The sequence below is a fragment of the Berghia stephanieae genome, chromosome 4 (assembly GCF_034508935.2).
Source record: "Berghia stephanieae isolate SIO BIC M18660-M18661 chromosome 4, UCSD_Bste_1.3, whole genome shotgun sequence".
Taxonomy (NCBI): domain Eukaryota; kingdom Metazoa; phylum Mollusca; class Gastropoda; order Nudibranchia; family Aeolidiidae; genus Berghia; species Berghia stephanieae.
The window spans coordinates 50,981,253-50,998,553 of record NC_088363.1 but is presented as its reverse complement, the minus strand read 5'-3'; the positions used below and the strand labels follow the sequence as shown (position 1 = coordinate 50,998,553).

The 17,301-nt window shown below is 36.6% G+C and overlaps 1 protein-coding gene across 1 annotated transcript in view; it reads left to right on the top strand.

The window, feature by feature from the left end:
* LOC144970768 (transmembrane protein 222-like) overlaps window positions 1–15,794 on the top strand; it is a 17,607-nt gene extending 1,813 nt beyond the window's left edge. Inside the window, exons 2-6 of the mRNA XM_078910770.1 lie at window positions 3,174–3,258; window positions 4,852–4,883; window positions 5,211–5,304; window positions 6,557–6,687; window positions 10,319–15,794. Coding sequence (XP_078766896.1) covers window positions 3,174–3,258; window positions 4,852–4,883; window positions 5,211–5,304; window positions 6,557–6,687; window positions 10,319–10,409 — 433 coding nt within the window. The 3' untranslated portion in view covers window positions 10,410–15,794. The remainder of the gene's footprint in view (window positions 1–3,173; window positions 3,259–4,851; window positions 4,884–5,210; window positions 5,305–6,556; window positions 6,688–10,318) is intronic.
* Window positions 15,795–17,301: the final 1,507 nt, after the last annotated feature.

Below are 17,301 nucleotides of genomic sequence, written 5' to 3'. Positions count from 1 at the left end.
GTAACTTTGTACAAATGATGGCCCACAATTTAATTTGTCATAGTTAACAATGCCCTTGTCTTCTGATGAATAATACAATACACATAAAATATATATAAATATGAAAAAAATACTATTAGAAATTTAAAAAAAAAACGGAGATTGAAATACATTTTTTGTATTTTACACAACTATATAGCACATTTCCATGAATTCACTTTACTTGATGTGCTATACGTTCCGCTTTTTCCCCTCAACAGGCTATATCAACCCTTATTCTTATCTTATACAGCATACGTCATCTGTTAGGCATACGTTTTGCTCAAACACTTTTATAAAGTCTATTGCATGCTGCCTATGGCCAGGCTCTTATTTACAGAAGTGTATGGACCTCATCCAAGGACACGCAGAGCACGTTTTGTAATTGTTGTCACCCATTTAGTCTATGATCACCCTCACCATTGCTTGACTTTCTTAATCAATGGTGCTGTAGAGTACCAATATATTTGGACATAGACAGCCACATGTGGCACTAAGGGGGCTTCTGAATTATTCTTTAGATTTGTGTAAAAAGCTAGTTGCCAGGGTGAAGGTGTTTATCAGATGGATTCGAACTCCAGACATTGTCTAACGATCAATCAAAGCCAATATAATACACTATATCACAGAAACTGAAAGGAGAACCTATAAACTATCTTTTATTTGCAGACATAGAATTTATCTTGATATTCTTATATTATACCTGCTTGGGTAGTGTGCTTAAGATTACAAAATGACGATATTTTCAGTATTTTGAATGGCATTGTTTTGCGTTATATATAGCAATTTTTTTCTACTACTTTGAGTATTTGAACTTCTGTTCTTTCAATGAAACTTAAAATTTATCCTCGGTAGATTATGCTTCTCTTTTAGACATTTAATTTGATACCAATTTTATCAGTGTAGCATAAATAGGGACAAAGTTATCGTGAATCCAATTTCTTTGACGTTGGAGTGTGTTATGTAATGTTATGTAATCTGCTTTTTTTGTTACGAAGAGGTGTCCAAAAATAATTAATGTCCATTGTTTTTAAGCTCACTACTTTTCTAAAGTTGTCTGCGAAAAAATAAATGAGTGAACTTTAACCTTATAAAAGTTATTGACATTTGAGTGCGAAATCAACCGTTTCTTGGTCACAAAGTTCAAGAATAAATTACAAAGGAATATAAGGCGCATTTTTCACCTAGTTATTGTTACATAACTTTTTAACTATTTATCCGATTTTCATGAAACTGGTACCATTGGAATTGTCATGCTGAGCTTGATCTTATGAGATAGATTTTGAAAAGATCCTGCAATTTTGAAAATTTTATCTAAGTCCCTACCGATACTGATACAATCGTGCAAGTGCAAGAGTAGAAGAGCGACGAAAGAAGCATCTAGACGTCTAGATACTTCTTCTTCTTCCATTCAGGCCAAAGCTTCAGGCTGAAGATTGTATGGGTATACTACTTCTTCTTCCATTCAGGCCAAATCTTCAGGCTGAAGATTGTATGACCGTCTTTTCAGTAACAACAAGTGCTCGTTTAGAGGGAAGCAGGGGGCGATTTTTTGAAGTCATCAGTCGAAAGGGCTTGTTGTTTACAAGTGGTTGGTAGGGAGTTCCAAAGTCGGAGGATTGTGGAGGGGAAGAAGAAAGAGTAGAGATGATGGGTTGTTCTTGAGTGGGGGATTTCAAAATTTAATGCTGAGTTTCTTGTTGTTCAAATTCAAATGGCTAGTTGGAATTTCGAGTTTTCCATTTTGTGCTTTTTGGAATACGGGAGTTTGTTGATTGAATGTCTTTCATGTAGCGGTTTCCACTGGAGATCATTCATGAGCTGAGTTACACTCATATCCCGCTCATAGTTTCCACTGACAAATCTGACAGCCGACGTTGGAATTTTTCTAGCTCATTAATTTCTTGTGATGTGTGTGGGTCCGACAATGAGCTACTATTCCAGTATGGGCCTGACATATGTGTTTCATAGCATTTCTTTTTCATAGATTGGTGGCAGTGGCGGATTTGTCTGTTGAGGAAGGCCATGGCTCTATTAACCTTAGTAGCTGTGTTGGCAATATGCTTCTTCCACTTCATATTACTGTCCAGGGTCACGCCGAGGTACTTTGCATTCTCCACATATTGTTGTAGGGCTTCGTTATGGATTTCATAGTTGTTTTTCTTTTTGTTTGTCACCCTGAGGACTTCACACTTTTTTGGGTGGAATTCCATTTTCCATCTTGCCTCCCAGCACTGCAATTTATTTAGTTCTTGCTGTAGTATGACAGCATCGTCCTCGTTTTTTATGTTTCTGTACAAGAACTGTCATCTGTGAACAATTTAAATGTGGATTCCGGGTGCAGACCTTCTGGCATGTCATTGGTGTAAATGTGAAAGAGGAGTGGCCAGAGAACAGTGCCTTGCGGTACTCCTGACTCAACTTTTGTCGCGTTTGACTTTTTACCTTCGACAATTACATTTGGACTCTGTTACTCAGAAAGGATTCAATCCAGCTGATGGCGTTGTTAGCAATCCCGTACTGTTTGATTTTAAGAAGCAGACTTCTGTGATGGACTTTGTTGAAAGCTTTTGAAAAGTCCAATAGAATTGCATCTGTCTGTCCTCGATTTTCCAGTGGTTGCAAAAAGTCATAGGAGGTTGATAGCAGCTGTGTCTCACATGATCGGCGAGCCCGAAATTTATGCTGAGCATCATTGAGGATGTGGTTTTCTTCCAGCTGGTCCATAATTGATCTGTATATAATATGCTCTAAAATTTTGCAGCTCACAGATGTCAGTGAGATTGGATGATAGTTTTCTGGTCGCATCTTATCTCCTTTCTTGGTGGTCTTGATAATGATAATAATAACTGCTTCATGACAAAAAAACAAACAAAATAAAACATTATTTCATTTACAACAATGAAATATTAAAAACGTTAAAAACGTAAACACTGTTGTGTGGAATTAACCTCAGTTTTGATTAGGAAATAGCCAAACTTTCCTTTTTACTTCACCTCGTTAGGATTAGCATTAGAAGTTCAGGGGTCAAAACAATTGAATGCACATTCACTAAATTTTCAATTTGTTTTTGAAACAAGTAAGTGAGGGGAACCAGAAGGTGATCTCGACATGGAATGTTTTAAGTATATATTTCCTCTGTTTCTTTTTTTCAGATGGCTTTTCCCATTCATTGGTCATATGGGTATTGCTACAACTGCTGGCGTGATTCGAGACTTTGCTGGTCCTTACTTTGTCAGTGTGAGTAACATAGATATATGAAAGATTAAATATATTTTTCTCATTTACTTAGGCCCTTCACTTGGGTTGAAGAACAAGCCATTGATAAATCCTCTTCATAGGCCATCCTCTTTTTCTCGTTTCCTGCAGTTTCCATGTCAGAGCTAGCCTAGAAATATGTCTTGTAGTCGTTCTCAGGGTATGGCTTAACCACTTCCATCTCTTTCTCTTTATTTCCACTTCTGTTTCTGTCATTTCCTTCAGGTCTCTCTATTTATAATTTTGTCATACCATTTAATTTGTAATAGTCTTCTTATACAATTGTTGAAAAAAGATCTGTACCTTATTGCTTATGTTCCTGTTCAAGTGCCATGTTTTTTAACCATGCAGTAACATCGTTATCACATTGGGTTTTAAGATTTTAATTTACAGCATTACCATTAAGACAGGGCTGTAAATTCTCAGGCAATTGCCTGAAATCAGACAATCCATTATTCTCTACCTCAGGACATACAATAAGACAATAATAAATTTAAAGAAATTAGATCCCTCATGTAAATTTTTTTTATTATAGTCTAAATTAAAATAAAAAATCACGGGAAACTTAAAACAGTGTTTAACAATACCAAAGCATATTCTAGTCAGTCTCAGATTATATAACTATAGTTAGGTCATGCTCTCTCTCTCTCTCTCTCTCTCTCTCTCTCTCTCTCTCTCTCTCTCTCTCTCTCTCTCTCTCTCTCTCTCTCTCTCTCTCTCTCTCTCTCTCTCTCTCTCTTTCTACTTCGTATCTTGCTCAGTGCGTGACCGTCAAGGAGATTCCCAGTTTCTCTGTGCTGCCTCTTGTTTCCTTCACCTCGGCTGTCGCTGTGTGCACAGTGCATGGCCGTCAAGGGGATTCTCTGTTTCTCTGTGCTTTATCGTTTATGGCTGCCTCTCACTCGTTTGTGCACTTGTTCAGCTTTACGAACACACATTTGCGAAGTCACTTATAATCGTATGTCTTCACACACAATTTGATGCAATTTCTATATTTCTTTGTAATTTTTCAGACAAACAATCTTCGACTCTACAGTTCCTTTGTTTATTCGTCTGAACTTTGTTGAAACGATTTTTTGGCGAATATTTTATGATAAAGCGAATATTTAATTCGCAAGCGAATCGGATGTCTTCTGTTTAGTTTTCTTTTGTGGCTTTGTCTGCAAGAAAAAAAAAGCTCACTGAGCCGCTTTCTCATAAAGACAAAGAAGAAATACATAAATTAACAGTAAACAATTCTGCAACATGCCTGAAACATTTGTAGATCGCAGAAGTGTCCTTCGATTGATAGAAGGCTTAATTTAAAATAAGGTCATCGGTGGTTAAAATAAATTGTCAGACAATTTTGGAAAAGATGATGTACAAGCCTGCATTAAGTTTAAGAGTAATATCACAATAATTCATTCACTAATTTGTCAGAGTCAAATTCCATCTAATGTAGTTCCATGCTGCGAAAAAATAGTTTTCAGTTTTACAGCGCTTTTGTGATAATTTAAGCTCATAGCAAGATAAATTGAGGGTTTATTTTAAACATGTTTCATATTTTTTTTCCATTTTTGTTGCTTTTATCAACAGGAAGACGAAATGGGATTTGGAAATCCAGTGAAGTGAGTACAATCAAGTTGAAATAAATGTGATGATATTCTTTAATTCCAATTTGTTTCATGAAGATATACACAAAATTTACAAGATAAGATGAATGGCAAGAAGCATATATTTCAGATGTGAACCATCATTGCCAATGCCACCACAATCAGACTATCATCATCATCATCATCATCATCATCATGATCATCATTGTCCTCATCATCGTCGTCATAATCATCATCATCATCCTCCTCACACCAACTAATATATTATTATTATTATTATTATTATTATTATTATTATTATTATTATTATTATTATTATTATTATTATTATTATTAATTTAGATACTGGCAACTTGATGTGTGCAAGGCAAGAAATGGAAAAGACTCATGGGATAGAAGTGTGGCTACAGCATCTGAAGAATATTCACATAGAATGGTAATGTTAACTGTACCCAATACAACTGTTATTTTGGCTCCTCCTCCACCTCGGTTTGGCCTTGTCCATTGTTTAGTTGAAATTTGTTAAAAGGATAGCAGCATCAACTATACAACAAGTTTCATCGTTTTAGCTCTCATTCTTATTAGTGCGATCTCATTGGATGTCTACACAAGTCATTGTATGAGTTTTTAAAATATCATTCAAATCGTTATACGACTAATTCACACTCACCTTGCGGGTGGTTGGATGGGAGCATCACCCTTGAATCATATACCTATGATGTTCGCATGGGTGTACGATCCGATAGTGATGTCGTTTCTTCTTCTCTTTACTAGCCTATCCTGCTTCTTTGGTTTGTGATTGTATTTTTGACAGGGGATATTTTTTTTTTTCCTGTATCCTCTGCCTGTTTGTTCTTGGTTATTTATAATTTAGCTTATGATATCTTTAGGTTATGATTTTGATTGACATTTGTACTATTTTTGTTAGATTGCTTGTTTTTTTGTTTCAGCGGTCTCTCATATAACCTCAATTGTGTTGGAAGAGACCTAAAGCAACAAACAAACAAAAACACACTCACCTTGCTCATTACACTCATCGCCCATCCTTAAGTTTTTTGTTTTTTCTTAAATTAAAAAAAATATTTTATGATTTGATCGTTTAGTTATCTATATTAATCAGATAAACATTATTTTTAACAAGAAAATTGAAAACAGTTTATGCTGGGCAATTTTTAAACATCGAATTTAAATATTTGTATTGTTTAAATATATCATAAGATTTGATGAACTTTATTTATCTATCTCTGGAAATTTACATTGAGTATTGCCATTGACAAATGAATTCTGAAGATTAATTAAGCAAACAAAAATAAAGGTAAGTTTATGACATACAAAGAAATAAATTAACAATAAAATATGCAAAGTTTCCTGTCAATTTAAATGTTATAATTTTTTCCTTAACCATTTAAAGACTGGATTCAATTTATTCTATGCGGACATCATCTCTTACTGTTTTCAAGAAGAAAACAGTAACAATGATGCAACTGGAACCTTCTATGACCCCTTCGTTGCATCACTGTTACTCTTGTCTTGGTAAAAACAGGTGTACAGTTAATGGAGAATGGGAGAAATTTTTAAAAATTTTTAGTTATACTCGGTTGGTTGCTCAGTGAATGAAACCTTCAAAACTCAATACCATTCTCAGGATGTGGGTCAATTTCTTTTTATATCTTCCCATCTTTTTCCAGCATAACTTGTTTTGTGACAACTGCCACTCACATGTAGCCATGTCCTTGAACTTAATGAATTACAACAACAGCACCAATTGGAACATGATAAAATTATGTCTGCTCATGATGATCCATGGGAAATATGTCAGGTATGCATAATATGAACCAGGAAGCAAGCCTTGTCTTATAAAATCCCTGTTTGTAAAAATGTGATGACTAGACTGCTCAATTGCAAGCACACCTCCTGTAGGTTTGATGGTACGGAATTCATCACACTCATTGTTTTATCTTTTAAACGTTAGGTGGAATTCATCTTAAAGCCAAAGAGATGTCAATGTGCTTGTAAAATAGACATTTCAATGTAAGTGGAGGTATGAGGGCTTTCTGCCTTCCTCTGTTTTCCTCATCAACGTTGAGCTAAGGAAGGCGGTATGGTGGATGGTAGTGCCGCGCTGAAGACCGGTCTAGACCGCGGTCCGACGGTCTTTTAGCTGTGAACCGAAGACCGGTCCCATAGGGGAAGATCGGCGGCGGTCCTCACTTCTTATCACCTTTCAACTAGTGCGGGGCGGTCCTTGCAAGGACCACGGTCCTACGGTCTCGCGCCATAGCCTACTACTTCCCCAGCGCAGGGTTGCCAGATTATTTTTCAACAAAATGCCAGGGGAAGACTCAAAAAATGCCAAAACACTCAAAAAGATGCCAAAGTCTGTTGACTCCCACCCCCACTAAGAAAACTACTCACTTTTGATAGACAATTTACTATCATATCCTGGTGGCTTGCGTGTTTTCTTTTCTTTTTCTTTTCTTTTTTTTTTTTATTTTTTATTTTTTTTTAAAATTATACTTAATTTCCTGTTGGGGTAATTATTTACCTACTGACTACTAAGTGGAGTGCTAAACCACTACACCACGGTTGGATTTTAAGAATGAAAAAGAAATATAAAGATGTTTGTTTTTACGCGTTTAGAAATAATTAAGAAAAGGTGTCATTTGAAGTATAATATACAAGAAAAGAAAATGCCAAATGAAAATGCCAAATGCCAAATGATTTTTCTAATGCCAAACGGTTTTCAAAAATGCCAGATTTTTGGAATCTGGCATTTAAAATGCCAAACTGGCAACCCTGCCCCAGCGATTCGTTGCTTCGGTTGCCTATCTTCCACCAATCACCACCCATCCCACTTAATTAATCGCACCCACCCCCCTTTGCCATACACTAAACGACACAGACGACCATACAGGCAGACGACCACCAACCTCCACTCCGCAAACCGCCCTTTCGTGTGTGAGATGGGGGGAACAGGAGGCGCACGCCTTGGACGATTCCATTATACGGGTAAATTTCAAAATTTACTACACCATAATGATCGCAATGACAATGATCTATGGTGAAGGCATGACCCCTCTTCTCTAATGGGTTATTGTTTGAAATGTATGTGACTACTAAAGATGTGTGTGTTTGTGTGTGTGTGTGTGTGTGTGTGTGTCGAACCTAGCAAGTAGCAAATCCGATTTTTTGTTTTCTTTTGTCCATCTCTTGTCACCACTCCTTTCTATCGCAGTGTTGTCATTTAAAATAATACAATAATATTAAAATTTCGTTGGTGTTTTTACTAATCAAATAATATGAGTTTCATTAGTTTCTTCCTTCCAAAAAACTCAGTTATAACGTCTGAATTTTAACCCTCGAAGCGTCAATAGTACCCGGCCAGAACGTCGGGGCAATTTCATTGATTTTACCAAAGTTTAGAAAATAAGATGTAGTAGCTTTGTTTCCAAGAATAAGATTGTAAAAGTATATATTTTCTGAAAGAGGAATAAATTATGAATACTTATGACCATTTATAAACGACATTGTGACCTTGACCATCCTTTGAGATGACATTGACCTTGACCTTGACATTTATTTTTATCCGGCTCATTTACTTTGGCCAGGGATAAGTCAGCTAAATTTTGCCTAAATTGAAATTCTGAAATACCCAAGTTGTAGCTCATCATTTCCTCTTTCAGACAATATATAACAATAGATACAAATATTCACTGCATCTGATCTACATCAACAATAAATGACCCAGTACTGGACAAAAAAAACGTGTTGTTTTCCTTACCTTTATTTTTACTGAGAAAAGAGAGAGAGAGATCTCTTCGGTCATAAACAGTTGAAAAAAGTCTATTGGTCTCTCAGTGTTCTCAGGAATATTTCTGGCTTTCTTGTTATTCCTTACTGTAAAGGACAGAGGATAATCCTCAGTTACAGTCTCTGGGGCTTGAGGTACCCATGTAGGTCTATTTTCAGTTTCAGTTTCTGCGTCAATCGATGTAGAATCATCACTATCATCATCCTCCTCACTATCTTCATGATCACTCACATGAGGAATGTGATCAAAATCGTCCTCTTCATCACTGTCGTCGTTCATGAGAGCAGTAAATAGGTTTCTATTAGCTAAAGTAGATCTATTTCTAGATCTACGGAGGCCCGAAGGCCCTGGTTGTGGCTCAGAATCGGTCATTTCGAGATGCGGTAAACGTGTGAAAAGAACACTGAAAATCACGGTTCAACGGTCTGTTGGCAAGAAGGAAACGAGAGAAAACGAAAGTAGACACATCAAGGACTTCACACAAAAGAGTTCTTATGTGTGTCTAGAGTGCCGGTCGTTGTATAGTCACTTTAAACTAGGGCCGATTAGATCGGCCCGAACGTTATGGCGGCGGCCGAGAGGCCGATTAAATCGGCCCTGGACGCTTCGAGGGTTAAAAAAGTCCAATAGAATATTTGGGGACCCCGATAGCTCAGTTGATAGAGCACTCTCTTTATACGCAAAGGGCCAGAGATCGATCCCGGGTGCAGTCGATTTTTTTCTGAATCCCTGTCTACTCAGCAATGAATGGGTAGCTGAGTTTGTTAGATCTGGCGAAAAGTCACCATCGACCCCTCTTATTACCTCATCCACCCCCTCTTATTATAACTTCACGTCTCTCTCTTACTCTTCAATGCTCGCTGCCCTCTAATGTGTGTGTGTGTGGTGTGGGGGGGGGGGGGGGGGGGGTAGGGTAGGATTGCGTGTGTGTATCAACGCCACGAACAACTCGATCAACGCCTTGGGCGATGCCATTATCTCCGTTAATGGGGATAAATTTCAAATTTTATTAAATTATCGAAGTAACAATGAAGTACGGTGAGCAAATAAAGAAGGCATCACCCCTCTTCTCTAATTAGGTTACAATTTGAAATGAGTGTGACTACTCCGTGTGTTTTACTCCTGTAGACCACGGTTTTCATCGTGTAGCGGTCTTTAACGGTTCAAGAATGAACGATCCCATGGTCTCAAAGGTCAAACCGGTTCGAATTTCCAACAGTCTCTCAGGAATGTTCAATGTCGAAAAGGACCGGTCCTAGGACCGGTCCTTGCGGTCTTCATTTCCCAAGGACCGTAGGACCGTGGTCCTTAAGCTTGCCAAGGACCGCCCCGCACTAGTGGATGGACTGGTGCAGACTGGCAGGGGAAGCTGCTCTTGTGTCTCCCCAATGACTACCTCGGTTAGGAGAATGATGTCTTCTGGGAGAGACCTTGAAAAAATATTATCTTATTGTATGATTGTTTTCATTTCTAAATGACAAGGTTTAGTAAATGTACATTGTGTTCATCTCTATTTTATTGTGAAATAATTAAGTTTTTTTCTCTCTTATTTTTAAGGTTTTTTAAAAATGTATCTCTGTTTTTCAATTTATTTCTTCACAAATATGCATAATAATTTTTTTTTTTTTTAAAATTTCAGTTTCTGTGGATTTTTAAAAACATGGCTACCATTTATACTCCTTGTTGGGATGATTTTAGCAGTCGTGTTCATAACACGATCGGCTGGATGACTTCGGCTCAACTACAAAAATGAATTATTTCATCAAAACCCTTATTTGTTAAAACCACTCTTGACCAACGCCCTATTTAAAAAGAAACAATCATGAAAAAAAATATGAATTCAACAAGAGATAGCAATTTGGAATTTTTAAAAAAGTTCAAACTGAAGGGAAAAATTTCAAAACAAAAATACAAAGCGAAAATTTTCAAGACATCATCGAAAGAATATAAGAAAAAAATAAAAATAAATAGAAACAAGACCATAACTTGTGATGGTTATTTTTCTAGAAGTTGTCATCAATACAAGCTTTATTGTTTCCATCAAAGTTCCATGGATACACTGATACAGCAGTGAATGAATCTCATTGGGGAGATAAATATTTAATCTCTAAATGCATGGAACAATCCTCAATGTTTTACTTAATGTACATTTTCCAGTGCTGTTATATTCCGATGTGATTTTTCAAATGTGATTATATGTTATAAATTTATACATATTTTGAATGAAAGTAATGTTTGAAATTGCTTTGTTGCTCATCTCTGATTTATAGAATAACAAGACGTTTTTTAGACGTGATTTTTATCTGAAGGTGATGGAATATGCTTGACTATTTTTTTTTTCAGTCCTTTGATTGGACAAATTATATATACAGATAATGCATAATTGGGCTACCAAATACATATTATACCTAGTATTCAAGAAGATAAGATCCTACCAGAATTCTAATTCAAATAGGAAAATACCACCCCCCCCCCCCAACCCCTTTTTTTCCTTTCTATTATTTTCTTTTAAAAAAAATACTAGTTAACAAATAAATTTAGTAATGTCTAATATTTTCCTATATTGAACTTTCAAATAAGATATTAAGCCCGCCCTTGGCGGTGGAGTAAATGCTAGCTCTTGGCGGTGGAGTAAATGCTAGCTCTTGTACTGTCAGCAGATGTCCTGATAGCTCAGTCGGTAGAGTTGTTCACATCCACAACCTACTGCTTTTCCACTGAGTCATTTGAATCATGACCAGCTGAGCTCTAGCATCAGTCGTACTTGTATACAGATGCTCAGTGGAACAATGTATAGTGTTAACACATCTCAGGCCTTAGTAAATTAAGGGGAATAAAGGAAACAAACTTGTTGTGAATGAAATGCGGTTGTTCAGAGCTATAACGTCCATTGAGCCAGAGTTTTTCCAGGTTACTGTAGCATGAATTATACAGCCAGTAGCAATTGCTTGCTGCTCTTTGGATAGGATTCTCGTCTACTGAAAATTATTTTCTGTTGAATCTAGGAAACTCAGCTAACCAATTTCAATTACCTCTGGGTAGTTTTCACCTGGAATTAATAAAGTTCCCTTTGCTTATAAGACTAGTGTTCTACCACTGTTTTGAGGTCACAGACAAGGGCTTTCGTGTGTGCTATTTGTATGGGGTTGCCTAATTCTAATAGTATGTCTTTGCCTTTATTGCCAATTTTAATTTTAATGCCAGTTGATGGAGTTCAAAGCAGTGGGTTTTTTTCCACCTCTTGCTTTAACTTTTATATTGATGAAAGATCCTGAACCTAAAACTTCTATTAAACATTTGACACTTTGACAAGCTGGGGTCATCATAATCTATTGATTTATTAAGTAAACGTTTTGTTTTTTTCCCAAATGAATAAAGTTTTTGTCAGTGTTTGGCCCATTATATTATTCAAGTCTTTACTTTGAATAAACCCTTAGACAAATTTCCGCATGAGGATGAATAAAGGGAACTTTATTATTATGTCTATTTACTTTATTGATATGTTACAAGTGTCTGTGTGTGTGTTGGAGGTGGGGGGAGAGATTACCTATATCACAACATTCATTTACTGCCGTAGCGAATCATTAGCACATCATGGCGTGTGACATTGAAATTGGAACTGACAGCAAAGGGATGAGAATAAGCAGAGAGGTGTTTTTATGCGAAACAGCAATGGAGTGTGTGAGTGGCTGTGTTTGTCTGTGTGTATAGTGTGCTGCATACAAATACATGGATACACACATAAGTAAATGTCAATACCACAGTAAGTCATCAGTGGTCAAAATCACCAGGCGCAATAACAAAAATTTTAAATGTAAATTTTTTTTCTTCGTTGGCTGGGTGAAAATAGTTTGAGGAAACTGTGTTCAATGTAAAAATTTGTTCGAGGAAGGAATGGAACTTCAACTAAGAATAATAAGGAAAAAATTTGGGATATTCGAATGAGATCGTGGAAGAAATAGTGCTGGAGTGTAGTGATTTTTTGAGAGATGTTTATTCCTTTTAAATCATCTGTTACGGTTATGCTCTATTATAATTGTTAGTTTTGATTGTTGTATATTGCACATTGTAAAAATTTGTGTGAATTCTTCATAGTGGGATCCTTTGCTTGTACCTGGATGGGACTTTTGGGTAATGTCCAAATTTGCACATCGATGGACTAATTTCCGGTTTAACGATGGGTGTCTTATTTTGTTTCCAAGGTGTTTACAGTAATTTGTTTGACAGAATTCGTGAGGCCCAGACTATGTAAATAATTAAATGATAAAGGAAAACAGAGATAAATGAATTGATTTTAATGGAAACAATGTGAACATTGCTTATTTGTTCAATAACTGTTCGAATGAGTTTGTTATTTGCTATCGATAATTGGTAGCCTCCTCTATTCAGTTACAATATTGCTTTATATTGAAATGAAAGCCATAAACAATCAATTTCTATGATATCATTTTTCGCATTTATTAGTCTATCTAGCTCAGAGAGGAGATGAATGCCACCGAGCTAAACACACACTTGAAATGCCGGATAGGTCGTACACCGGTAGATTAACGCCCAATCATTACCACTGGAGTTACCCAGGGAATGAAGATGGAGGAACTCTTGGAGAAGGCCAACAATAGAGAAGAACGGGGGAAAGTGGTGAGATCTGTATTGCGTGTACCTATCCCCCGGATGATCATCAGATCATGGGATTGATGATGATGATGATGATGATGATGGATTGCTCATGGAATCTTCTTATCTCTATTTGACACAACTTTCTTTTACCATCTTCCTTTTTACTGGTGCTGACATTACCTAATAGTGTTTCAGTCGCCGTAAAGCCCCTAAAAACAATCAAGCAAAGCAAATAAAAATGCATACTTAATCCTAGTCTTATTTGAGGGAATGACTTTCAAAGTCTGTAAAGTCATGATATCCAGAGCCCATTTTTATTTAGGCGGATTACATATGGTTCTTTACCAGTCTTGTAATAGACTTCTTAGTCTTAAGCCTGAGTGAAGCAAGTGACAAAAAAAGATCGGTTCTTATGAGTCAAGAGATTAATAATAAATCTAAAAATTGGCAAAACTGAGTCTGAAAGTGCCATGATTTTAATTTTAGTCTGGGACTTGCTTGGTCAGCTCACATAAATAGCGATTTTTTAAAGTCTTTGACTAAAGTCAGAGACTGAGCGCTAATCTGCATTCATAAAAATGGGCACAGTTGAGTCATTGCTTTCAAGCAATCATCTGGACACCTTAGAATAACGAGTTTGAGAAATTAGGGAACAGGCACTCGTGTAAGATAAAGATCTTTAAAAGTTTGCATGAAACAGTGCCTGACAAATCAAGAGAGAAAAATACAAGAAAGAAAAAACATCCTAAAAAATCAATTTTTACTCTGAATAGTGAAAATGCTCCTTAGCAGATTTTGAGTCACTTTTCCATTTTTGGCTGTAAATTTACTTCCTCTATGATTTGGGGACAATTTACCATTTTGATCACTGTTTTCTGAATCTGTTACAAGATGAGACACCATATAGCTGAGCCACTGATACCGCATTTTAGTCATTAGAAAAGAGGGAAGGCCCTTCTGTTGTCTATCTCCCCCTCCCCCCATTGCTGTTTTTCTCTTTGTTTTATGTCTTTGGGTTAGGAACTTTACACATACATATTACAGTAGAACTCGGAAATAGCGAGTTTGACGGGTCCACTCATGATTACTCGCTATTTCCGAGTTCTCGCTATTCCCGAGTTGCCAGAAAAGGTCACTCGGCCGTACAAAAAGATGGAAAGACAATGTGTGTGTGTGTGTGTGTGTGTGTGTGTGTGTGTGTGTGTGTGTGTGTGTGTTTGTGCGTGTGTGCCGCAAATGACTGTGTGTGGATAAAGTGGGTTGAACACGGCCTTCGTTAACTACGTAATGATGGCCACGGGTTGAAGTTGATCCACCCCTAAAACCCACCCCTTCCATTTCCATCAAGATTTCATGTGTGTGTGTGTGTGTGTGCGAGTGTTTGTATGCACTAGGCATGTTTGATGAGGTAAGCAAGCGCATCACTCAATCACTGACCCACTTAAATGATGGTTCCACGCTCCCTTCTCTCGCTGATCGTGTCGTTCGTCGCTGACCGATGCTGCTAAGTGAGGCATGTTGACTGCCAGTGCTTACCTCGCGCGTTGCGTGGCACCACATTGAGTGAATAATTGACCCCCACCCCAATACACACACACACGCACACAAACACACGCACCCAACCCCCACCCCAAATTTGTTTCTCCTCCTATGTACTACTACAAACTAGGCTACTATGTAATATTACTCGTAACGAGAAATAAGAAAAGGAAAGAAGCTAGGCTAAAAATATTTAAATCACCCTTGTCTGTTGTTTTGCTTTACTTCGTTCGAAGTCCTTGGCTGGGGCAGGAAATGCTCGTTATTTCCGAGTTGACCTCTTTTTCATACTCGCTACTTTCATGCTAATTTTATTGACTCAAATAAGAGAAAAAAACGGGGATTTAGATTTTACTCGCTATTTCCGAGTTCTCGCTATTTCCGAGTACGTTACTTTCATGTTCTACTGTAACTCACTAGACTCTGGTATTAAATTTAAATTAGAACCTCGCTATGGTCAATGACATATAAAGTAATGCTGTTAAAAGAACCCCTGGCAAGCGACTTGTGCTGTATGATATGGAAATTTGTTTTCATTATATGGCTTTCAAAGAAGGCTGAATAAATAAATGTTTGTGGAATGCACTGAGCATGGTAAATATGCGGCAGTGTGCTTTATAAATTTTCATAATTTTACTATTTATTTATTGAGCGCAGCTATACTTTGGATCTCTACTTCTGTCTTCATTTCTTTATTAAAGGTGCTGAAATAACCTAATCAGTCCTACTAAACACCGTAAAGTTCGTTGAAACGAACAGTTGTTTGTTAATTGGTTGATAGCAATAATATTTTCTCATTGTTTTGATATGACAATTATTTAAGTTATTTATTTCATCAGCTTATTTTACATCTACCTATACATCAATTTGTCATCCTGTTTGTTTTCATTGTTCTGAAAAAAATATTTCTACCACTATCACTATGTTTCAAATAGATTAAAATCGTTTTGTAAAATATCTATACTGTTCGTATTTTCATTTTTTGCTTGAGCAAGACTGTGTATGTGCGTCATTTTGGATATTATGTAATGGTCATTTTTGTGGTGACGACTATTACGATGGTAATGGGGATGATTGATCAAGATTAACAGGATTTTTACGTGATTTTACTCTACAAATTACTCTTGAAAGACCAATCAATTGAACTAATCAAACTTGAGCATTTTTATGCAGAGCACTAAATGAACTCAAAGAGCTTTACATGGAGTATGGAGTCCCTAGCCAACCCAGCACTTTTTCGGACAAACATGAAGAGGTGCTTATTTTACACCTGGGTTCGGTGAGAGAATGTGAGTAAAGAACCTCTCCCAAGATTCCAATATTGTGCCGCTTGCTTAGATCGGGACTCGAACTCAGGACCTTCCAATATGAAGGTGAGTGTCACAGTCACAGCACAAGACCACATAGCTGCACTATTTATAAAACACAAAATGGGTGAATGTCTCCAGCAGCTTCATGAAAAAGTTTACAATGGTTCCATACATGTTTACTTTGCGTCAAAAATGTTAACTGTAACTTCATAAATAAGTTTATATAATGGTCATCAATTAGTTCACGTTAGCTTCATGAATATGTTAATAGTCGAGTCATGGATATTCAAGGTCAATATAATTATTCAAAAGAAGGGTCATTTCCACGAAGAGATATTTAAAGGAAATTTCAATTAGACTGAGTTTGGTTTATCAAGGGAAATAATACCTCCCAAAATGGCGAACAAAGGGCAAGTAACCTATCAAATGGAGAGAAAAATAAAGTGAGTAGATGTGACTCATATATAAGGGAACAACACAAAACAAACAACGTTTCGGCCCTTATAAATGAGTCACATGTACTCACTTTACTTTTCTCTCCATTTTACTGGCTCATCAGGCACCTCTAGCTTTGGTTTAAGCATATTCAAGACCCTATAACTATAAAGTTCTCTTTTTTTTTTTTTGTTTTTTTTTTCGTTGGTTTTTGTTTTGTTTGTTCGTTTTTCTCCGGAGTCATATTGTTACGTACAAGAAATGCGCAAAGCAATAAATTTTGACGTCTCACTGTGTTCTAAATTAAAATAATAATCATAAAAGTGAGTAAAAGTAAATAAATAAAAAATGTTAAAAGTCACGGTAAGAATCTCGTCAAGTTTTGTTTGTTTGTTTTAAAGGGTTTTACGGCGCTTGCAACACATAAAGCTCATATCAGCGCCAGTAAAAAGGAAGAAAATGGGATAGTAAAAAGTTCTAGAATTACAATTAAAGCACAAAAGAAAAGGTAAGACAAAGGGGAATTGGTTCAAATAGGGAACAGATGTAGATTCCAAGAGCACACCGCCAAAGTACTTACTTTGAGATCACCTAAAAGTCTCATCCAGACGCAAGCACGGGTCCCAACTAAGAAGAATACACTCAAATGTTTACCAATCATATAATATAATATGTAAACTAAAAATGATACATGCATAACAGAGAGATAATTTACAAGGAA